The sequence below is a fragment of the Syngnathus leptorhynchus genome, chromosome 15, assembly GCF_054491065.1.
Source record: "Syngnathus leptorhynchus isolate UIUO chromosome 15, UIUO_Slep, whole genome shotgun sequence".
Taxonomy (NCBI): Eukaryota; Metazoa; Chordata; class Actinopteri; order Syngnathiformes; family Syngnathidae; genus Syngnathus; species Syngnathus leptorhynchus.
The window spans coordinates 7,955,776-7,980,400 of record NC_141209.1 but is presented as its reverse complement, the minus strand read 5'-3'; the positions used below and the strand labels follow the sequence as shown (position 1 = coordinate 7,980,400).

The 24,625-nt window shown below is 39.2% G+C and overlaps 1 protein-coding gene across 1 annotated transcript; it reads left to right on the top strand.

Moving 5' to 3' along the window:
• The first annotated feature begins 39 nt into the window (after positions 1-39).
• scaf8 (SR-related CTD-associated factor 8) lies at positions 40-23,082 on the top strand. Its single transcript, XM_085931101.1, has 20 exons — positions 40-243; positions 1,457-1,540; positions 10,352-10,396; positions 10,566-10,727; positions 10,821-10,977; positions 11,063-11,190; positions 11,329-11,505; positions 11,930-12,009; positions 12,096-12,207; positions 12,278-12,409; positions 12,486-12,595; positions 12,710-12,903; positions 12,992-13,092; positions 13,240-13,353; positions 13,542-13,698; positions 13,987-14,114; positions 14,356-14,497; positions 14,601-14,648; positions 14,733-14,951; positions 15,036-23,082. The coding sequence occupies exons 1-20, from the start codon at positions 214-216 to the stop codon at positions 16,721-16,723; spliced, it is 4,008 nt and encodes a 1,335-aa protein (XP_085787227.1). The 5' UTR covers positions 40-213; the 3' UTR covers positions 16,724-23,082.
• Positions 23,083-24,625: the final 1,543 nt, after the last annotated feature.

Sequence of the window (24,625 nt, the reverse complement as noted above, 5' to 3'; positions counted from 1 at the left end):
GTTTTGAATGATCCCTGCAAAAAACATGGAGGCGCAACTTGTAACTCCCCGAAATCGACGCTGGGAGTCGTGGTCGTATGTACTGTAGTTGTCCTCCTATGCTTGTGCGCCATATTGGCGATCTCCTCCATCTCGCCAGACACCGAGCATGCATGTCTCCAACCTATTATTGAGTAGATAGTCGCTGATCAGCCCGAACACGAACACGCCACCATGGAGGCCGTGAAAGCCTTCAACAACGAGGTTTGTTGCAAATCCGTGCAGTAGATCATGTAAACATGACGAAGAATCCAATATCCCCTTATTAGCGGCGACGTTAAAGCTAGTTAGCTAAAGCTAACGTAAACTAACGTTAGCGGGACTGTCGCAAGGCCGCATAACTGCACAAACATGTAGCTGCGTTGTTTATTTGTAGGGAAACACTCGTCCAGGCATAGTCACTGTAAGTGCTTGGTTAAAGTTCGACGTGATTACATTGTAACTACAACTATCTACAGTGTGAAACGACAACGAGCGCTACACTGCCTGCTGCTAACGCTAGCACGCTACAAGTTAGCTAACCCATCCGAGTTGCACGATAACTTGGAGCGTTAGCTTAAGCATCACTGACATTGACAAACAAAAACGATCGCGGCACTGTTCGGCTTTTTGCTCTGCCAGTTAATGTTTTGCATCCAGGAGTAATCAAATAAATAAAGCATTTCCGCCATTTATCACTTTTAATGGCCATGATGTAACACTGTAACTGGACGTGATCGGTGTACATTCACACCTCGTCCAATGCAGCATTTTTTTATGACTTGACACAAATGTACAAAATACTTAAAAGGGGTAGAATACAAATAGGCGTCGTGTATATTTTTTTTTCGTCAGATGTATGGTGGTTTAATTTGGTCATCCAACATGCTTAGAAAATAACAAATTAGGAGTTGTAAATTAACAAACACTTCATACCTTGCGAACTACATAGGAATTATTATATCACAGTTATAATGCATTTTACTTGCTACAATTCATGAAATTAATACAATCCAATACAATACATCTTTATTTATATAGTGCTTTCACATGTTGGAAGCGACGCTATATATGAGCCATCATGGCAGGTCACAGTAACATCAAGAGATTGGTGGGTCCAAAATATTTTTCTGCAGAATCTGTCAATTGTCTGTTATTGCTCTTTCAAGGAATTTTTAAGTTGTGGGGAAAAAACATAAGACTTGTGTTCTATGCCATATATGTAAGGTGAATAACGTCAACCCAATGAAACGAGGAAAACAGTGGTGTGAACAAATCATTTCTGACAGAAGATGTCAATTTTTTCGAAATAAATAAAGGTTGATTCTCATTCCTTGTCGTTTCATTTTTCTTGTTAATACAATTAGAAGACTAGGAGGGATTCCTTTGACATGAATGAAATTTGATTCTCATTGTATGTCTTTTGTAATTCTTGCAGTTATACTCGTTGAATGAGTACAAGCCACCCATCTCGAAGGCCAAGATGACCCAAATCACCAAGTCAGGCATCAAGGCCATTAAAGTAAGTATGAGAAGTTAGGTGAGGAATTCGGAATAAAGATTGTGAATTGTATTCACACCAGGTTCTAATTCTTATTTATGGGCCTGCCTCAGAGAAAGCTCTGCTGCTCAGCAGATAGTGGCGATGCCCATATTAAAATGACTCATCACCTTTGTCTTTATTATTCGATTGTTATTTTTTTACCATAGTATAAATAGAATAAAATAGAATCACTTTATTGTCATTGTACAACAAGTATACAACAACAATGGGAAATAAAACCCACATGAGTAAACATAGCCTACAAATGAGGTGTCAAACTTATGTGAAAGTGAACATTTTGATATTCCGCTATACTATTTAAAATTCTTTCAAGTAAACGAGCATTCAGATAAAGTACAAAAAATAATTAGGGGGTGGTTAAAGAACAATTGCGAACACACAAGAGAACATGAGCAACTGATTGGTTTTTGTTTTTGGACAACAAACATTTCTTTCCCTAGATTTAAACTGTGCATAGCAGCAAAATGTATTTCTTATCTTAAAGCGTACCAAAGCATTGATGTCTGTGCATTAATGTATTTGGGAAGATTTTATTTTAAAGTTGGCCTTCTCTGCACGTTGGTGGCATGCAGACCGTGCATCTCAAATAAAAGGGTACCCAAAGGAGAAAAAAAAAATAAATCTTTAGACATTTTTTGTGAAATCCAGGTACACAAATGATTCAGAATTGTTTCAGTCATAACACCCTGATGATGAAACTCCCTAAATGCTTCAAATAAATTCTTAGGAAAGATGATCGGATGTCAGAGTGCCCTTTTCATAGGCATGCTGCTCTGGAATATGATTAACAGCGGACATATTTCTGGTCCCATTTTAAAAAAAAAATTTTTTTTACGCGCTTTCAATCTTATTTGGTGACAAAGGGCTTCGTTCACTAAAAATTGCAACGTGATAAAATTTCGATAAGGATGGCATCACAAATGGGGGGGGGGGTGGTTGTTTGTGCGAGCTGGTGAAACAGCTGCAGTTGACATGGTTTGGTCAGACACCGGGAAAGCTGTTAACCCACTAGTAAGATCGGCCTATACTGATTCCGATCACATCGATTAGCTACACGTTTCCAGTTTTCGAGCAATTCGCCAAATCAATGTCTGATAAACACGCTGCAAATTCCAGGCGTTTTTATTGTCTCAGTGGAAACATTTTTGACAAACTTATCAGGTCAACTTACATACCAAGCCGTACTTATTAGCCTACAGTATAAGTTACGAATGTTTTTTGAATATATTAATGAATAGAGGCAGTTGCAGTGTAAGCCATCCATCCATTACACCAAAAAGTACAGGACAACACCAGGCTTTTTCAAATGATATTCTCATCAAATGTTTTCTACCTTGTTTGTTCTTAAAGAACTACTGTGCCTGATGAATAACACTCGTTTCCCCTTCCCTCAGCAGCTCTCCCAGCTCCCCCAAAGCACTGGAGGATGGGGTGGAGAGAGTTACAAAGAGATAAGAGAATCCCTAACCAGCTTAGGTAGGAGAGTATGGGTTGTTTCACAAGGAAAGATGCCTCAGTTGGTTCCATACTTCTTGATTTTCCAGCCAGTGCTCAATAGTGGTGCTTGGGAGACTTTGTATGTCTGGCCTGGCTGCTGATGCATTTCTTTGGTGTAAAGACAATTATTTGTTGACAAAAAAATGGAGGTTGCTTTGTGGACATGCACACATTTCTAGTAACTCCATATTGTTTTGAACACAATAATACATCATGGTGTTCATAGACTTAGTGCATTGCATTCATTGCACACTGAATTAATCAGTCAAGATCAAATACCAAATCATTATTGTGGCATGTGACCTCTCTTAGTATGTGCTTCAAAGCTAATTGTTATGGATGAAGGTGTAGTGATTTAAAGTCTTGGAATAGTTTGGCAGTGTTTTCATGTTGGTTTATATGTTGATCAATGATACAGTATGACCCCATTTTGGACCTAGTAAGATGGTTTGATCCCAATTATCCATTAATCCTAATTTCCTTTCCACTTAGTTTCAGTTGAGGCAATATTTTGCGCTCCAGTGCATGCTAAGTGGTTAGTTTGTCTAAAATGAAGCCTTGTTTGAATTTTGCGGCTGCTGTTTTTCAATAGATGGCTCAAGTTAATAGTTTTGTAGCCAGACAAATTGTGTTGACCTTAGTCAGCTTTTTGGATTGGTTTGAAGAGCTTCATTCATCAGTCGAGAGATAAAGTAGATGAAGATTATTTCAAACCCGAGTTTGATGTTTTTGGAAGACTTTTTATTTGCCTGGTTTATTGTCACAGCGACATGGCAGGTGACTCAATGCCCTTTCATGCATAAATAAAAACTCATTTGGTGTTTCTTTTGGCCAATGGATGGATACTTACATGCAATACCTCACTAGGATTTCCTTATTCATCAGTAATTCATTTAGGAAAAAAAAATAGAAAAGTACAGCCAATATCCTTCACTTCTCCTTGATTGAGCTTTGCGTTCTTTAGGTCCAAGTGTTTCATTCTTAACCTACTCCATACAAGTGTATTTTCAGTTAAACACCAAATGTTATGTTGACAAAATATTATACAGGCGTGCTTGATTTATGCCGGCGACGTAATGTAAGCTGGATCGTGAAACCTCTTAGCCAATGTGGCGAAACAATATGAAAATCTTCTAGCCACACTTGAGTATACTTGGCCACAATAATATTTCGTCAATTTCTTGGCAATGTGCGCATGCGGGGACTCGGCATAAATTGTAACCACTATAACTAGGGCTGTAGTAAAAAAAAATAAACAATATGGGAATGTATTGTTGCGGGCCTCTTTACAGTTCAAGCATTGATATGAAGGCATAATTGATATTGCAGATTCATTCTTAAAGTCTGCCAGCACATCTCTCAAAGTTGCTCCTGGCTGTGCAGTGCGCAAATTTCGACCAGGCACAGCGCTGGTACCAAACTGGAAGCGCTACAAACAGTTGAAGAACATGCCATATAGCATAATAAAACTATAATTTAGGTTTTTACACATGACCATTTTCAGAAAAAAAAGTAAAGGAATGTAAAATATTGGGATACAGTTCACCTTGAAGGCCAAATATGGGCACACACACGTATCGCGACCCCTGTATTGTGATACACGTTATACGTTTCAATATTTCTTTCCTATTTATGCTCTTAATACTGTTATGTAAGACATTGAGACGATGTAATTTCAGTTTTTTGTATGTTTTGGCTTTTATTTTTCATTGTACAAAAGATAACTGAATATTTAGCATTTGACATTTTCTTTGCTGTACATTTTGTTCACACCATTATTTGTGGAAGGACATAACCCAACGGGCGAAAACAAAAATCTCAGCTGCACAGTAAATTGGACCAGTGTTAGTGATATCGAGGAAATGTGTGCAGACGAGATGACACATGAAATAAAATTAAACTGGGTAGTAAAACAGTGTAACCGCACTGTGAGTAATACCTGTGTGCTTTTGGATATCTTCTCTTTTCAACCCTTGTCAACCACACTCTCATGAAAGGATTCAATATCCCTAAAAGTTGTGACTGCGATGTAATATTAGATTATTATTTTTAAGGGCCTTTATAATTTTTTTTACAAACAATTAATTTGTCTTATCTACAGTGAAACATACATATTATAAATTATAGGATGTTAAAATAAAGAGAAATTAAGCATTAATTGATATGAAAGATTCTAACCCTATTACATTACAGGTTTAAAATTATGAAATATTTTGACATGTAGTCTGTAAGCATTCACATGATTCTGTATATACTATTCTGTAAATCATTAAGATATCAAAGAAACCAAAGGGCAGATTATATCAATAATGCAAACACATTTGTGGCGCTACCATCCAATTCATGATGCGTCACGACTTATGTAAACAAGTGAACTGCACGTCTTAAAGGCTGAACTTATTATCTCGATTCATAAATAAATACAATATGCAGTTGATACCGATTAACAATCTTTTTTTCCCCCCACTGAAACGATACAGGTAACTGATAATTTCCTGCTTCTGCAAACAGATACTGATAACTGTTTTTTTTTTTGTTTACTACAATTATATTTGTTGTTGCAGGTTAAAAGAAAAAAAAATATTTAATCCTTCCTCCTACTAACATTGCAGGGTCAGAGGATGATAGTGACTATTTGTTTATATTGTCCTAACCACTGGTACTGGGAGAATTTGCAGAATAAAGGATCGAAGCCCAGTGATTTGAATATGGATTATAACACAAATTACTTAATTTATGTGCCTTTACCACAGCTGCAGCTTTAACAAAGCACTTTACAGAGCACAAGATAAACTATTAATCATCCTTGATGAACAATTGGTTATAATTAAGTAAAAGGGGCAAAATAATCACCTCCAGCATTTAAGCAATTAAGGGCAAAAAAGAAATCACCCCCAGAATTTTCCCTGTGTGTCAGATTTTATGGATTGTTCGAAAGCCCACATTGTTTTGCCATTTGTGATTATTTTCAGGGCCAGACCGATTAATTGGCCAGACAAACAACCCCAAACCTTTAAACATGATTAAAAATAATTTGCCAAATGGCTGATGTTTGACGATATTATTTTTACCAAATATGTAGCTACTTTAACAATTTACAGAAGTTGTACACAAGTAACATAAGTCTCATTATTTATTACACCTTTAAAACAAAAGAACTTTTTTTTTTCACAAGTATGCTTAGTTGAGCCATGTATTTTTTTCTTATTTAAATGGTTAATTATTCAGATTTTTTTCTCTCCCAAAAAGCCCCATTAAAAGTGTACTAGTTGGTTATTTTGCAGTTATTAACTTTGGTTACTATTTTTCCCGCCCAAGTTTGAAATGTCCTACTGTATAAATGCACTTTGAATATGCCCTCTGTCTTGCGCATAATACGAGTGCGATCAGTGTTTACTTAAGATTTGCGTCGTATAATCAATGAAACAAATATGAATTCACAAGCATCAGCCTGTTACATGGCACGCGTGGTCCAAGATTTATCAGCTCGATTTGGCTTTCACACACAATATGTTTATGGATTTTAAGCTTGACATTGCTTGATAATTTGAGAAACATCTTGTAATATCGACATTGTGTTTTACAGCAGCAGCTACAAATATTGAAACATATATCACTGTATAAATAGATATGTATGCCGCCACCATTACTAAAAATGTCTGCCTGCAAATCCAGTCACCGTCTCATCATGCACATAACTGAGCGAAGAGCGAATGTGATGTCGGGGGAAAAACACAAGAAATGTATTTCACTTCGATTTGTGATTTTCTTTATCAGTCTTTAGTGCACCATTCACAATGGGCAATAACGTTTACAAAACTGACGGAAAATGTCGTCATACAATTATAAACATTAAAATCTATGACGAGGCTCAACTGCTTCAATCAGGCGTGAAATTCATATCATGATATTGATTGAATATTTTGGCCCAAATAGTGTGAAAGTGTAAAAATAATAATAATGGAAGTATTTCTGAATGGGGTGTTTAAATGTGGAAATGTTTGGGTTTTGTTTTGCTTAAAAACAGTCAGAAAGTTTCATATTCATTCTTCGCTCTGCTTCCTTTCATTGAAACTGTTCATGTAAACATGTTTCTGATTGACTGGTACGCCTAAGACAACTTTCATAGACTCTGGCATGTCCGCAACCCTCATTAGGATAAGCAGTTTGGAAGATGGATGCATGAATAAATGTAAACATGACTCTCTCCTTTTTTTTTTCCAATGAAATAAATTTAACAAACAATCCCTTGGCAAAGCTAAATAGGGAATGCATTATTTTGAGACCTATTCTTGTGTGCATCTCAAAACCCGGTACTCTGTGGTGCAATATAGGGCAAATAAAAGTAATTAAAATTGCTGATATTAATATATTTTTGGCATTGTGCTCGTCGTCATGGCTGACATCATCTAGCAGCCTGATTATGCTAGTGGTTTTTCAAATAAGACATTGCAATTGTTCGGACATTGCTTTAATTTTGGATGACAATTGACATTTTTGCAGATTTTCTGGTATAGACCAATATATAACATACCCGTGTTAATCATAATTAATGCAAATTTGAAAATGTTATGCACTGCCTACCTGAAATGCTGTTTTTGAGTAAAGGGATGAAAGTGATACATTTTTAATCTCGTTTATCGATTATTAAGCAAACTTTTCAACAGATTAATTGATAATTAAAGTAATCGTTAGTTGGAGCCCTACGTTTTTGTGTGTTTTAATTGGCTGTAATTTGTGATTATTATATTTTTATATTGTTATTATTTAATTTGCCTTATCTTGCAACCTGTGTGTTTGTGTCAGATAACTGCCATTGACTAATTTGAGCTGTCAATCAACAGCAACACAAAGGAGTTACATGCATGATACAACCTCTGATGTTTATTTTGTTTTAATTCATAAGTTTTTTTTGTCCAATGGCAAAGTTTTGAGCTAATCTCCAAACATTATTTGTTATATGCACAAGAAGTTTACAAATGTAAAGACAAAGAAGCAGTACCATAGTTAGGCCTGTCGCAGTAATTCCATCTCTCTCTTAACTTTCATAACTCTTCTCTTTTGTTAAGGAAAAATAGACACGATGAATTGTTTGTTTACATATGTTGTCATCATTCACTCGCGCGGCTGTTTCCTTCTCCTGTTGGAACTTTTTTGCTGCTGTGAGAATGCTATCGAAACTGTTGCAATTTACTCTCGTTACACTATTTTGAAATACAAGTAAAATGATTTTGAAGTTGTAAAATTTGCATCTATTACTTCACTGCCTTTTACTGATGTTTTCAGTTTTTGCTATGGTATTTCCCTTTTTTTTTTCTTAGTTACAGCGTATAAAAACAATTTATCTGTATTATCAGCCTCCACTTGTTGCAAACACAATTCTTATAACAGCCAAATATTGTGTCAAGATATAGTGTTAATTTTTACATCATATGAAATGATGTCAAATGAGATAACTATATTCGCAAACATAGTCATACTATACTTCTCCCCCAAAAAAGAGTGCCACCAAATCCTGTGCGGTGTGACAAACTGAAAAGGTTGGTAGCACCAATGCAAGAGTTAGTGTCCAGCCCTGACGACGTCAACTACCAAATTTAGCTCTCAAAGGATTGTAGTCGTAGTGAAAACTAACTAGTCATCTAATCTTGACTAATTATCAGGATGAGTGGTCCAGAGAATGGATGGATGAGTGGATCACCACATTTTCAAACTCTTGGGCTAGGGTAGATTCATGTAATATACACTTTTCTTGTAACACTATCGAGATTAAGGGCGATACAAATACCCTTGACCTGTCTTGACTCATGTTTTTGAGTTGTTTAGAAGGCGGTTATTTCGAGTAAAATAGCTGGTTTTCGCAAGTGTAGATGTATTTTGTTTCAGACTCGGTTTTTTTTAATTTTTATATGGCCACTGTATAATCTTGTTTATTCAATTTTTTTTTCAGAAAGCATTTTCATTTGGGCTGAATTATATTAATTGAACTCAAATCGACAAATCCCAATGCAATAAAATGTCTTTTTAAAAACAGTTACAGTTTGGAAGAAAAATACAGCGACTATATGAATCATCAAGTCTTCAAATTAGTAGACTTGTATGTCATATATTTTGAAATCAGTACATGTTTAAATACATTTGTTTTATGCCAGCTATCATTCCACTGCTTGTCACTGATGGTAATCGTTTGTACTTTATGCAGGTATAGAATTAGTCAAAATGTTGGTATCATGACACACTTTTGGAAACGCAAAAATGATTCACAGACTTATTTATTTAATGATGTATGAATGTATGTATGTATTTATTTGTTTATTTCATTTATTCATATATTTTCTGCTATGGTCAGAGATCCTGAATAGCAAATATGGATTTAATTGCTTTTATCCAGCTATATCTGTTTCTTTAGGTAGCTTGATATTAATTGCAATAACTATGACAGTGTCGAAAAACAACAGTAGAACTGTTATTCAAGAAAATCTGAACGAGTAATGAGTTCAATTAGAAAAAGCAGCTAAGCAAATGGTTGCCTAATTTTGTTGCTACATCATAGTTGTAAACTCTTCTCATTTTTTTTTTAAATTCTGGTGAATGATGTGGGACATGTTCTACAAACATTCAACCTGTTATTGATATAATTTGCATAAAATGTTTCCAAATACAATTGCCGCTCCTCAAATCTTAATTCTCATAACGCCTCATTATAATTATATTCTCATAACTGGTCATTATAATCGTTTAGAGACATACAATAAACAGTTATTTGTTTGAAAACAAAGACACATTGTTGGCTGTAAAAGTAACTGCAACAATTTGTTTGGAGAAGACTGTAACCACAAAGGGGCAAGCTTCACAGACGTTTATTATCAAGATAATCAATTTTCCCAATTAGTTAGCCTGCATGCCGGTCAACAAAAAGTCTGTGTTTATTTAGATAAACATGACTGAAAATAAAACAACATCACAAGAAAATTACGTTGCTGAGCACACACAGAAACCATTTTTCCGCCCTAAGTAATATAAATGTCTTTCCACTGGCTTCAAAGTTGCTCCACGATATTGTCAAAGGATCCAACAAGTACACTGAGGCCAACATTATTGAAAGGACATATTACACAGTAAATTCGGAAGATTTCAACAAATTGCAGCTCGATCGTCTGAATCCTGTGTGGTCTCATTATTATTTTTTTTCCCTTTTGAATAGCTCCTATATGCCTTTTCTTTCATGCTGCTTTTAGACTCTGCTATTAACAAATGTTCCCCTCTTTTCAGTTCTACAAGCATGTTGTGCAGAGTGTAGAGAAGTTCATACAAAAGGTGAGTTGTACTTACCTGTAAAATTGTCAAACTAATAAACAATAGAAAAAGATTTATCATCTACTTACATCAGATATGCGACTAAGACAAATATTTTTAACCACACCAAAAAAATGTTAACATATTAACACATATTTTCCTGCATTAAATCTGGTTGGTGCCGTTCCAGTGCAAACCAGAATACAAGGTCCCGGGGTTGTATGTTATCGACTCGATTGTGAGGCAGTCGCGCCACCAGTTCGGCACGGAGAAGGATGTGTTTGCACCACGCTTCAGCAAGAATATCATCGCCACATTCCAGCACCTCTACCGTTGTCCCTCAGATGATAAGGTTTTAATGTTTGCCCCTTACGTACTTCTTTGCTTTTAATTCTTGATGCAATTTGTTCGTATTTTTACTTTGATCTTCCTATCATGCTTCCAGAGTAAGATAGTGCGGGTCCTGAACTTGTGGCAAAAGAATGCTGTCTTCAAGAGTGACATCATTCAGCCATTGTTGGACATGGCTGCCGGGATTCCTCCTCCCAGCGTTACTCCGGTCATGTCAGGCAGCGCTGCCCCCGTCAATAACACCACACCTGGTCAGTCGGAAAACCCGCGTGGAGGTCATTCTTTTAAGTAATGTCCATTGGCTTTATTTGACTTAGTTTATTTCTTTGCTTCAAGGCACTCCAGCGACACCAGCCACACCCGCCAATATCGTTCAGGGTCTTCCTGACTGGGCTTCGCAGATTACCAACACAGACACCGTGGCAGCTGTGGCGCAAATTTTACAAACTCCTCAGGGCCAGCAGGTTCGAGAAAATAATACATTTGAGAGTCTCTTCTTAAAATTTTCGAAAGAATGCTCTTTCAAAGTTTGCAAGAAAGCATTTTCTGCCTATTCTTCAGGATATCTGAAATGTTTTTTTTTTCTTTCTTTCCGTCACCAGCTTCAACAACTCGTACAGAGCCTGCAAATGCAACAGCAAAAGCCTCAGCCTTCATTGCTCCAGGCCTTGGATGCTGGTCTGGTTGTTCAGTTGCAAGCTCTCACCGCTCAACTCACTGCTGCCGCTACTGCCAACAGCCTCAACCCCCTCGAGCAGAGGGTCTCCTCTTTTAACAAGGTACTAGTAGCGCTAGTAACCCCCCCACCTTCATTTTCAGAATTACACCCACAATAGGTGAAAATCTGCTCTAAAGATTTCATGTTATGTCCGATTGTTTAAGGCTTCTCGTATACCTCACACACACTTGCAACACATTTAAGCATATCAACAAACACACTGTAAGCAGATTTGAGATGACAAAAAAAAATCATTTTACCTTGCTTAACCGGACCTGAGCTCAAATTTAAGAAAAATCGTATCAGAAATAAAAATGCGTAGTGGGATTGAATTTTTGGATTTTCAAAAGACAAAAAAATACATCCCTCTGTTTTAGTAGATAATAAAAATCAGGAAAATGGATATCTACTACAGTACTTAATGATTACTTTATTTCTCTCAAATGACTTTTAATGAGACAAATCTAATGCTTTTTTTTCTCCAGAAACTCTTGGGGCAGTTTGACTTTGGCAATGAGGCTGAGCGTGTTGAAGAATCTAAGAAAGAAGCGGCATCCTCTCAACTGTGGGTTTATGATGTTTCATCCACAAAATAGATTTTTCACGACGACCCTTGGATGTGCCTAATCCAATCTGTTAACCACTTTGCAGTCCAATGGTGTCGGAGCCCATCAACAGCTCACTGTTCCACCAACTTGCTGAGCAGCTACAGCAGCAGAACCTGGAGCAGTTTCAGAAGCAACTGCTGGAGCACCAGCAAAAGGTAGTTTACATGCACAACCAATGCTAGGGGGCGCTGTTATAATTGATTATTTTGTAACGTATTCCTGCAGGCAATGAGCATAGACGGGCAAGACAATCTATATGGACAAGAGAACTCTGTTGCAACTGCTCAGACGAGCTGTCAGCCACAGCTACCCGAGCCAGAAATTAAGATGGATGACACCATAGACAACCAGCAACAGGTAACTAAAGGCCAGGTGGTGAGCCTGCTTGGAAGTTTGAACTTATATCTATTTATATTTTGAACTGATCCTCAAGGACATGGACCTTGATGAGGGCCCAGATGGAATGGAAGAGGACAACTTTGAGGCAGAAGACACAAAGACTGTCACAACCCGCTCCAGGACACGCTCGAGGTCACGTTCTCGGTCAGTTTTAAGTTTTTGAGCTTACAACACGGGCATGTGTTGCAAAAAATCCTAAACGGAAAACATACAGTCATTGGAAATGTTCTTATAGCGTGTGTTGTTTTGTTTCTCCAGGTCTCCCAAAAGAAGAAGATCCAGGTCCCGCTCTGGCTCACGGAAGCGTAAGCATCGTAAGCGGTCGCGATCGCGCTCCAGAGATCGTAAGAGGAAGACGTCACGTTCGTACTCAAGCGAAAGACGTGCCCGAGAACGGGAAAAGGAGCGGCAGAAGAAAGGATTGCCTCCGATACGATCCAAAACTCTAAGTGGTAATTAAACCGTATTCATCTTATATGTTTGAATTATCTGATCAGTTCAGGTCAATAAAAATATTCCCTATTTGTACCCTTTATCTAGTGTGCAGCACAACTCTTTGGGTTGGCCAAGTGGACAAAAAGGCTTCTCAACAAGACCTCACAAACCTGTTTGAAGAGTTTGGCCAAATAGAGTCAATAAATGTAAGAGATCTATTCTAACTATGATATGATTGTGTCTTCTGTCATGTGACCCTCACCCATTCACATATCCCAATTCCAAGAAGTGTATTATGTGTTAGTTATTGAGTGGATAAAGTTTGTCTTATTTTGTATCTCTGACCTTTCCAGATGATCCCTCCGAGAGGCTGCGCATACATCTGTATGGTCCACAGACAAGACGCCTACCGTGCACGGCAAAAGCTCAGCACAGGTTCCTGCAAAATTGGTTCCAAGATCATCAAGGTACACTTTGCTGCCGCTATGCTGTAATTTGATTGAATGCAATGTCATTTTCCCCATACTTTCTTTGTAATTTAATTCTACATTGACCTCTAGCAGCGGAACCTTGGACAGCTTGATGTCTTTTATAGATTGTGTCTTTGAACGATACTTTGTTCTCTCCCTGCCACCGTTGTGCTTTTTAAATGCAGATTGCTTGGGCCCTAAATAAAGGAGTAAGACAAGAATACAAGCAGTTTTGGGATGTGGACCTTGGAGTCACCTACATACCTTGGGAGAAAGTTAAGGTGGATGACTTGGATGACTTTGCCGAAGGAGGAATCATTGATCAGGAGACTGTCAATGAAGGTAAAATTTTATTTTGTATTCGGCAAAAATAATCGATGGGCTCAGACATGGGTCTAATCAATTATCCACAAGAGAAGCAATTTCAAAAACAAAAGACTATTCAGTATGTGGAGTGGTAACTGATTGGATTCTTACATAGCTGAAGAAATTGCTTCTAGTAAGGCGATTCCTAACTTTGAAACATTAATTGTTAATATAACAAGAACCACCTTGTATCAGCGCCGCGAGCAAGAATCCAACACGTAGGAATAATTTGTTTTAAAAATCAAGCTTTGTCTGTTTCTTCAGAGTGGGACACAGTTAAGAGTTCAGAGGCAACCAAGGATGGTATAATTCAACCACTAAGCTCAGAGACGAAAGCATCGAACAGCCAGAGTGAAAGCTACAACCAGCCAGTACCCATGATGCCGGTGCAGGTAAGAAAGTTGCTACCTGTTGCCAAACATTTTGCCATAGTATTTGATGGTTGTTAATACGATGAGATCCTCTCTGTGGGAGCATTTATTTATTCTGTCATTCTATCACAGTCCACATTGGTCACAGAAGCCAGACGAGCGCTTAAATTTCGAAACGATTACACTCAATGAAAATTGAATATGAGTTTAGGTGGCATTACAACTAAAGTAGTTATTTTCAACCTGCTCTTATCTTACTCAGCTACCAGTGCCCCAGGCCGTTCCGGGTCCAGTAGGCTTGGTGCCTCCTAACTTCCCTGTCAATATGAGTATCCCCCCGCCAGGTTATGGGCCGCCCCCACCTTTCCTAAGGCCCACCTTCAATGCCTCACAACCACCCCCAGGTATTTTTTTTTTTTTTTTTATATAAACTTCTCGTACTTCACTGAAAGCACACAACTCTGTGTACTGTAAGATGACTGTCTTATGTTCTATTCTATTGTACAGGTTATATCCCAGCAGCACAGACTGCAACCATGGCCTCAGCCCCAACTTGTAAGTTTTATTTACGTGGTAACCTTTTGACTCATGTGACATGTCATTTAGAGTGATTTCTTTGTGATCCTGCTGTAACTCTAGTGCCGCCCCCTGTGGCAACCAGCCAGGAGACAGTGAAGGAATCTCCGTTCAGCTCGATGATCGCAACAACCAGCTCTATGCCTGGTGGCTTCATGTCCTCGGCTATCTCTGGAGCTAATGTATTTAATGCGGTTGGAGTTCAAAGTCAGCAGCACTCGGGTGACAAAATGCCACCTTCTGCCAAGGGTTTGGAGGGGACACCGGAGCTTTCTCTTCCAGGTGGCGCACCATTAACATATATGATGGATGAGGCGACCAGTGTGGAAGGTGACATTAACATTCTGTATGTTTTATCTTTCCTAGGCATGCATAATGCAGTTCGTAGTGGAATGGGCCTCCTTGGCATGCACCCCTCAGCCCACCCACTTCACCAGGCGGGAATGGCGGGACAAAGAATGCCTGGAATGTTGCAACTTGACGTGCGTCCGAACCTTCTTCCGCCCGGGCCCGGGGCTCGCTTTCCTCTCCTCCTCCAGGGACCTGGCCAACAGGCTGGTGGCCTTCTTGACAGCCCCCTTCAGGCACAAGCTCATGTCAGGCCTCCATTCTCTCAAATGGATCCATTTCACAGGCCCCCTCCCCAGGCCAATGATAATGTAGCCAAGACAGAGGAGTCTTCTTCGGGGGCTGATGAGGGCAAAGACCAGGACTACCGCTTCCCCCCAGTGGAGAAGCAGAGTACAGGTCTGCTGAGAACGCCGCCACCAGAGCATCGGGCGCCCCTTGGCGGTGGTGGGGGAGGGGGAGGAGGCAGGCCCCCTTTGCTGCAAACACCAGGGACTCAGCCAGCCAGAGGCAGTCTACTTGGCCGTCTGCAGGCTCTTGCCGGGTTTACCCCCGATAATCACTGGAACCAGTCGAGGGGGGACTTTGATGAACGAGACGGCATGGATCGCCCCAACCCGGGGCAGAACTTCCCGAATCGCTTTGACAACCGTCCCCCTAATGCAGCTCCCAAAAACGTTGCCGGGACACAGCCTTGGAACCGCAGCGGTGGCGGCGCAGCCGGTTTCGAAAGTGATCTAGATGAACGAAGATCGCAATGGGACAGACAAAGAGACAGCGATGAGAGAGATTTTGACTTCCGGAGGGAAATGAATGGAAATCGTCAAAGCCGCGAGCGGGATAGAGACCGGGAGCGAGGGCGAGAACTTCCCCGAGAGCACGACAAAGACCGCAATAATGACCGAGAACGGGAACGAGGCAATTGGACACCTGTTCTCCCTCTCCCGACACCTCTTCTTCCTACGCCTCCTCTCATCCCCAATCTAAATCTGAACCAAGGGAAACTGCTTACCCCTCTCAGATTGAACAACCCCATTCAGTCCCGATTCCAGTCCCCCCTGCTTTCTCAAGCTCAGGCCAAAGTGCCTCTGTTAGGTCAGCATCAGCTGCCGGTTCCTGTCCAGTCACCAGAGGTCCGAAAAGCCAGCCCAGCAGCTGAATCCCATAGCCCTTTGCCTCAGACCCCTCAATCCCTGCCCTCAACCCAACCTGACAACAAGGCTCACACCCCATTGCCCCGATCACTCACTGAGGCCCGATCATCGCCCCAGCCAGAGACCACTCTACTCCCCAAATCACCACCCCAAGACTCGGACAAGGCCTGTCCCCAGGCCACCAGGTCTTCAGACACTCCGAGCCGAGAATCTCCTCTAGGCCTCACGCAAGCTGTCAGCCCCCCTGTAGAGTTGACACACTCTCCGGAGGCGCAGCTATGCCCACAGGTGGAGACCGAAGACGTCTCAAAAGAGAAAACCCTTTCCCCTAAAGCCCAGTGGCTCAATGGAGCCGAGATGGACGAAAGCACGGCGTTCGAGCCCACGCCGGACGCCTCTCCCGAGCCCACAGAGTCTCCGCTTCCTGAAAGTAAAGCCGAGCAGGAGCAGGCCGTGCCTCCTCAGGACGTAGACATTGTACAGAGTGAGGCCATGGAGGAAGCTGCGAGTGAGCCAGTGCTAGACACTGACACAGACACTGAGGGGACATAATCATCACTCAGTAGGTAACAGATCATTTTGTATAGTTGTCTCTTCTTCTCTGTACTCATGTCAGCAAAAGCATCACCACCACACCGGACACGGCAAATAGCTCACAAATACCAGTGTACTTAAATAGAGAGAGCTCCTTAGTGACTTATTCTGAGAACATTTTGTTTGTTTGTACAGTATTTTGTTTCCGTTTTAAGTTGTACTGCCACCACATCAAGATTTAGCAAGCATAGCTCAAGTAGGTATCAAACGGAGGGTCGTACGTTTGCAAGTGGTAGCCAATACGCGACCTCGTCACGGTTCGCTCAAGGTCACATCTGAAAACCTTGAACGAAGCGTAACGAGAAAAAAAAAAATTACTATCCACTCGCAAACGTTTGCCACTCAGTGGGATACGGGTACGTTTTATCTGATCGACTACCCCAAACGGTTTGTGTGGGGGGCACGCGCTTTGACCTTCCTATGGAAGAAAGGATGACATCAGGGCTGTTCAGCAATGGATTGTTGACTGTTCAGCAATGGATACAATTGCACACAACACTGGAAAATTGCAGTTGTGCGCTCATTTCTTACACTTTCTTTTAAAAATGCTGCTGCAAAGTTTTAGTGAATGCTTTTAAGGTGTCTTGTGCTTTTTTTACACACACATCTAAGCCTGATCAAACATTTCGGCTATTGCTACTACTCAATTTGGAACCGTATGGAAAAAAACAACAACATTATTATGCTGTATATGTAATGTGTTTCTAACTTTACGATGAAGCTGAGTAAATAATAACAGCATGGGAATGGGAAGGAGCAATGGATAAGACAATAAACAGAGGATGTCAGGTGCATTTTGTTTTAGTGTGAAATAAACAACTGTCTCCTTAAAAACATGCTTTAGGACTGCTTTTCTGACCCAGGACAACCCGGAAACATTTCTTCACACGCGCGCACACTATGTGCCGTCCGTCATTTCAGACAGTAAATGTTATTTGGAACTGAAAATGCAGCTAGACCATCTATCCAATCTAATGGATGGGGAACACGAGACATAGTTTAAATTACAGATGATTTCAGCCTGTGTTGTGCTTGGTGACTGTTGCAGATGATTGGATTGTGCCTTTTTCAATGGACTCTTTTCATTGCTCCTGTGCGATACACACCAAAATGCGTGTGTGTTTGTGTGTGTGTGTGTGTGTGTGTAGCGCATACTACCTGGACAGAATTAACAAACCTTTCATGTGTGGTAGCTGGAGAGTTTGTACAGCACTCAATCTAGAAGAGACAATATACTTGTTCTGTGCATGCAGCCTTGTAGGCTCTTGTCGTGTTCATTTCATGCTTGTAGTGCTCTTCTGTTCAGGCACATCCCCGGAAATGCGTAGGCTACTGTTCCACTGCAGGAGATGGTATAATAAATAAAAGTTGAAGGTGCATCAGATATTGCTATATTTTTTTATATATATTATTGTGACAAATGTAAATTTTAAGAAGTGACACCTTAAAATAAACACGGAAATCGACAGTAAGTGAAAATCTGAGCTGTAGAGAGACCATATAAATTTGGTGTATATCGCTTGACCGCTTCCCCACATTTTTAACACATTTAAATAGCAACGTGACATTTCTGGATTAAAAAACAAAACAAAAAAACAAGCATTTCAAATGCCTCTTAAAATACCCATAACAGACACATTCACGAGAAAATAATTAGTACGTGACCTATCCTACTGCCTACACTACTTTTCTGTTAAATAATGTTGAATTTGCGCTGCTAGTTCGCATTTTTAAGTCAAGTTAGTCCGTTTGAAGGATCGCATTTTTAAGTCAAGTTACCACTCAAAGCACACCTCAAAATTTCAGTCACTACGAGCTTATTTGTGAATATCCTTTTCTCAAACTTGGCTGCCAAACAAAGAAGGGATTCTCTGAGTAGCAGACACAATTAAAGGACCAGTTGAAGTCGTGGACATTCGTACAAAGTTTACCCTTTATGGGTGAGTACTAATATGTCTTTTGCGTTTCAATATATTCTTTGAAGCCTATAGCAAAAACAAACAGCGGGTTCCCTTCAGTAATTAGACAGATGGATTTAGTTTATTAATGTCTGTTTGCCTCTTCTACAAACAGTAAAAAAACACTCATTTAAATATGGGAAATAACGTAGGCGGATGCATCAAAGGGTCTGCAAAAAGGCAATTTCCCCCCCACACACAAAATGCTCTATTTCTCCACACTCATCTGATTTCCAAAATTCTTGCTGTGTTGTATTCAGGTTAAAGTGGCCTTTCCAACCAGACTCCTGTCACGTTGCTAATTTAATGTATTAAAACACTTCATTTTGTTAAAACATATATTTTTTTCAAGTACTCCTGTTCACACGCTCTTGATCACAGTTTTCCTCATAAGACATGCTTGAGGATCCCAAAGTGACGTCAACTTATGCCTTTATAAATTTTTAAAAATGATCTGTTTATGAAAAAATAATTTTAATACTAAGCATGTTCTGTACTTGTAACTGCCTTTTTTTTTTTTTTTTTTAACACTAGCTAACATCTCGTCCTTGCAGTTGACATGTACCGGTCCTATAAAACTAACAAATCAAACCAAAGAGAACAAAACCTTGTGTATTTAGAACACCAAAATGTAATTATATCCAAGGAAAATTTCAACGCTAAAATAATATGAAATGCTGTAGGCCAATTCATGGTAATTATAAAACGACAAACAACGGCACGACGCGACAACACATAAGCGTTGTATATTGATAGTACACTAAAAGCAAACAATCTTAAATTCATACTCAGCTGTAATTGTTAAAAAAAAAAAAAAAATCACAATATGTGATTTAGCAGGGGTGCACGCGATAAGTCTTAGAAGAGAAGTTTTAATCTTAATGAAGACAAAAACTATAGAAAATGGATGGATAAATAACATAAGATAAAGCAAAGCTGCAGATGCTGGCTACCTTAATCACCTCACTCGGCACAAGAGCTGAGCCAGCATTCGCTCGCCCTCTATACTTGAAATGGGCCTACATAGGATAAGAAGGAAAACACAAGGCCATTTGTTTAATAACACAGCGATAGAGGAAGATTTATTTCCATATAATTACTACCCGTAAAGCTACGCAACATATGTTATGTTCTTAAGCAGATATGTCATCAAAAATATCCATTTATGGGTCTGTCACAAAGTCTTTTCGTAAATCTGTAATACCCCTAAAGCTTAGCAAATATTTTCCGATGATCAACAGATATATTACTATATATATTACTATAGTACATACTATATTATTGCCGTTGTATGAAAATTATGAAAACATGTAGTGGAGATAAAAAAAAAAACAAGGTCACTTTCAAAATCACTGATTAAAAAATATCGTAAAAAACTTTGATGTCATTAGTTCCGTCAAATGCGGCAAGCATCCACCACAAAGTGCAATGATGCTCTGGCGCTTTCATTAGTCTACATTACAGTCCTTAAATAATCTTGCCAATCATAACTTGGTTTCGTGAGCAGGTAATTGATGAGGTGCTCCTCATCAAGTCTCTTACCGAGACTTAATTGGAGAGGGAAATGATTCACTGCATTTTTATGACAAGGTGGTGACACTAATGCTTGAGAGTCGACTGAGCGAATGAATCAAGGCAGATAGTTAGCATGGATGACGATGTGGAGTTGAGTGATTGTGTTTTAAATCCATCTTGACTGGGGTGGGTGTTTTAAAATCGGTCTTGACTGGCATGGGAGCATTCTCAACAGCAGAACAGTCATGGGGCCTATTCTATAATCTGACCGTTAGAGGTCAGTGTGGTACCGTTTAGCAGACAGAGCTATTACCTTGAAAGAGATGGCCTCTACACACAAAAAAAAAATCTTCAGTAAAATGATAAGGGAATAAAAAGAAAAAAAACCTGCATCATTGCAATAAATCAATCATATATGTATCTCTTTGGGGGTAATTTGATAAATGGGATGAGATTCTGTTGGTAGGAAATGTTCCGCAACCTTTTTGTTTTGCTCGCCACATTCTTAATTGATTCAAACATTCGATTAGTTGAGTAACAGCAGCCTGCCATGGTTGCAAGTATATCCATATCGTCTTCATTCCTAGTCTGGGGAACAGTTGGGGACATTTGCGGGAGCATCCATCATTGTGTACACGGGAGGGAGGAATCCCCTATCTCAGCTCCGGCAATTATTCATCGCCGTGGGGGTGTTTAAAACGTCCTGCTGGTTTCAAGGAGCCTCTGCTACCATGATCAGTGTTTCCCAAGCCGTACTTGAGCCAAAGCACATATTACGTGACATTGGAAAAATATCACGGCACACCACGAAACAAAATATGTCACAGAAGTCGATACACAGGTTAATAACCACCTCGCAGATAAGCTTTTAATCGTTCTGTCTGTCACTATGTCCTTGGTGTAGATTGATAAACGGAGATAGTATTATTAGCAGGAACTTAAAAAGTTTTACTTAATTGGTTTGAAAATTAGTCATTGTACAAATCAAGATGACGTTATTTATTCAACTATGACAGTGACGCTTAGTGAGTGAGAGGACAATTAGATGATTTTTTATTAGATAGCAGAGGTTGCGTAATTGACCTGCTTAGCCATGAAATAAAAGTGTGCCATTTTTATTTCAGAAACATATTGTAGGCTCACGGGGGTGTCAAACTCATTCATCATGTGTCATGTCATAGTTATGGTTTCTTTCAGAGGGCTGTTATCAAACCATATAAATGGATGTCACTCCATCATATCATTACAAATAATGACTACACACTGCCCCATTTTTCCAGATTTAGGAGAATCATTATTTTGGAAACTAAAAACACTTTTTTTTTTTTTTCATCTGGAACAAATTAATAGCATTTTCATTCATGTCAATGATAAAATGACCCAGCCAATTACAGGGCATGGATAGATGAACAAAATTCACACTCACATTCACACCTAGATGTTTGTTAATATGTTGCAGCAGGAAGCTGGAGTAGCCAGATAAAAAAAAAAAAAAAAACACAGAAAGGCCCAACCTAAGATTCAAACTCAGAACCTATCAACTCAAAGATTTGCCTTCCAGTAATACAACGTGCTGTCAAAATTGGAATCTTAATATCAATTGATTCTTTTTATGAATTCATATTATGTTAAATACCTATTATGGGATGCCAGTCTTTATATGGTATTCTACTGTAACATAGATGATTGAGATTGAATTGCATTGATTTTGATTGGAATCCTGCACAGAAAAGCCCTCAGGCATTATAGAGTACATGCAATAAAAACGTCACACTTTGCAAATCATTTACTTAGCCGGCTATTCCATTTTCAGAATGTTTTCGTAACACTTACCTCCCAAAATATGATCTAATTATATCCTCAGCTTTCATTTGTGTCGTTCATGTAATCGTCTTTTGGGGAACATTCAAAAGGTTTTTAACACTGTGTTATGACAGCATGTGTTTGCCAAGCCACTGTGTATTTACATACCAGTGAGTGTGTTTTATTAGTTGCAGTTTAAATGCTTGTCACGAAATACCTCAGCCCCGTTCACATTACTGTTTGTGCGTTGGCAGTGGTTCAGCAATGGTTGTCACAATGCAACTTGAATCAGTCTCACTTGTGCAAACACGGCTGCGTACACATTTTCGGACTTGCGGCTGGTAACTTTGTTAACATTGTTTTAAATATGTTAAAAAAAATAAATAAATAAATGGAAATTTACTATTTAATCCATGGATGGCCTCCCCCCCTCCCCTACTTGCTCATTATAGCTGTATCAAGCAATGAGATTTTGGAAATCTGGACTTTTTTTTTTTTTTAATTTTCCATCTCAGGTTCTTACAACATGCAGAGTGAGCGAGAGATCACATTAAAGTTCAAAGGTTGTGACAATTAGGAGACGTGGGAATGAGGCTTTGAACGTGCAGATGAAGTTGTTGTCAAGAAGGTAAAATGCTGATTTTCAGCGTGATTGTTATCCAGGTATCAGGGGAGCTTATTAAATGTGTGAAAATGTCTGTGTGTATTTTTGAGATGCTGAGCAAGCTTCAACACAACACATAGTGTGTAGAAACCAATGGAAGATGGTGGGGGAGATTTGGCTCCGTGAATATACTCCCCCTCAACGTGTCACCAGGCGGATTTTTATACTCTGCTGCAAGAGGTCTGCTTCACACATCCCCTTTAATAAAGAGCAGACATTTAACGCTCGTTCTCCTCCAGTCTCCATTCATAAGTCTGTCACCGGGTTACAAAACCCTTGTAAAAAGCTGCTTATTAAAAGTCTGACTCAGCGCCGTCTGCAGATGTGACACCTGTTTCATCCGCCTCCCCCCAAAGAACAAGCCTCATTGTTTTCCGTTAAGTGCGATGACTGCGCATCTATTTTACCGCTCTTCTCCACTTCCCTCACCATGTGAGAGCGTGGTTCAAGCTGCTAGCTGGTAATTTGCCAATTAGGCCTCGAGTCAATGTCTTTCTGTTTATTTTAGATGCTAAGAAGAAGGTTTTCCCTCGAGAGTCATCGGCAAGTGTGCGTAATTGCGTTCAATTGAAATTATAGCGAGTTATTCTACACCTCCGCTGAAGTAAAGAATAGTTTGGTCCATTTACGGCCCGCAGGCCATACTTTGCCAACCCATGCTATATATGTAGCTCGTTTCTTATTGCACAGTCCCTCTGCAATTGAATAACTGCTCTGTAAGAAATATACAATACGTAAACACGACACTGAGATCATCCAAATATCTCAAACGTCAGGTGGAATCTGTGGAATCATTGCCGAAACCATTACTTTTGAGGAAACCAAAAATATGTCATGATTGTTGAGCTCTTAAAAGCACTGTCAAAGAGCAAGCCATTTAGACACTTTAGATTGGTCAATTATTTTTATTATCATTATTATTATTATGATTATTATTATTTTAAATTGCAGATTGACCAATAGTATAGATTTGTCAAAAAATATAAAGTTGACCAAATTTGCGCATTGGTCCAAATTCACATTTTATTACTAACCTATGCTATGGTAGTCTGCATTACGGTGAATATTTGTATTGGGATGCTAATATCAAATATTTATAGGAGAAAATATTCTACGGATTATCCTAATGATTAATCGAGTAATCGGGTAAATACACAATACAATCGTGTGCATGTGAGGTGCGGGTGTTGTTTTATACACTTGGGGTCCCCAAAATCACTTTACCATGTTATGTGACTTTGCTTCAAAAGGCAGGGCCTGACCTGGTGAATTACGTAGAGTGGTTAGTGATGGCTGTTAATTGGCTAACAGTTAACCAGTCTGCATATTGAGCGATTGGACTGCTGTTGTGCGCAAAACAAGCGCCAATACAAATGTCCTAATGATGTTGTTCCTTTTTATTTTTTTTATTTTTTTTATGATTAGTCATAGAAAGTGGACTGGCAGCTGTGTCTGACCTAAATTAGATTCACCGAAATCAATTAAATAAGCTAACAAGCTTTACATTACAATGCTGTTGTTTAAGTCAGTTTTGCTTTGCAGAATCCCCAACGGGATATTCTCTGTTCTACAGTTTTCTCCCAGCTCACCACCATCACGTGCGTTAGCAGTGAATTATTCATCTTATTTGATGAATCGTTTCAGCGCAAAATTTGTAAGCCTCAAATAAAACGATGAAATGAAAGACTGTGACCAATAAGGGTGAATAGTTCCATTATATCTGTGGTTAGCTTGCAGACTAAAAGGAGCACAAACTAGTCATAGCTGGTTTGTGTTTGTAGCCACAAAACCAGAGCATCATAAATTGAGGTCCTTTATATAAATAAGTCAGTCGCATCTTCATTGTCTGTCATCAAATTGTAGTCCAAAATGTTTTACACTTTCATTTTTTCGACATTTCATTTTGTTGGTGAGTAAAAA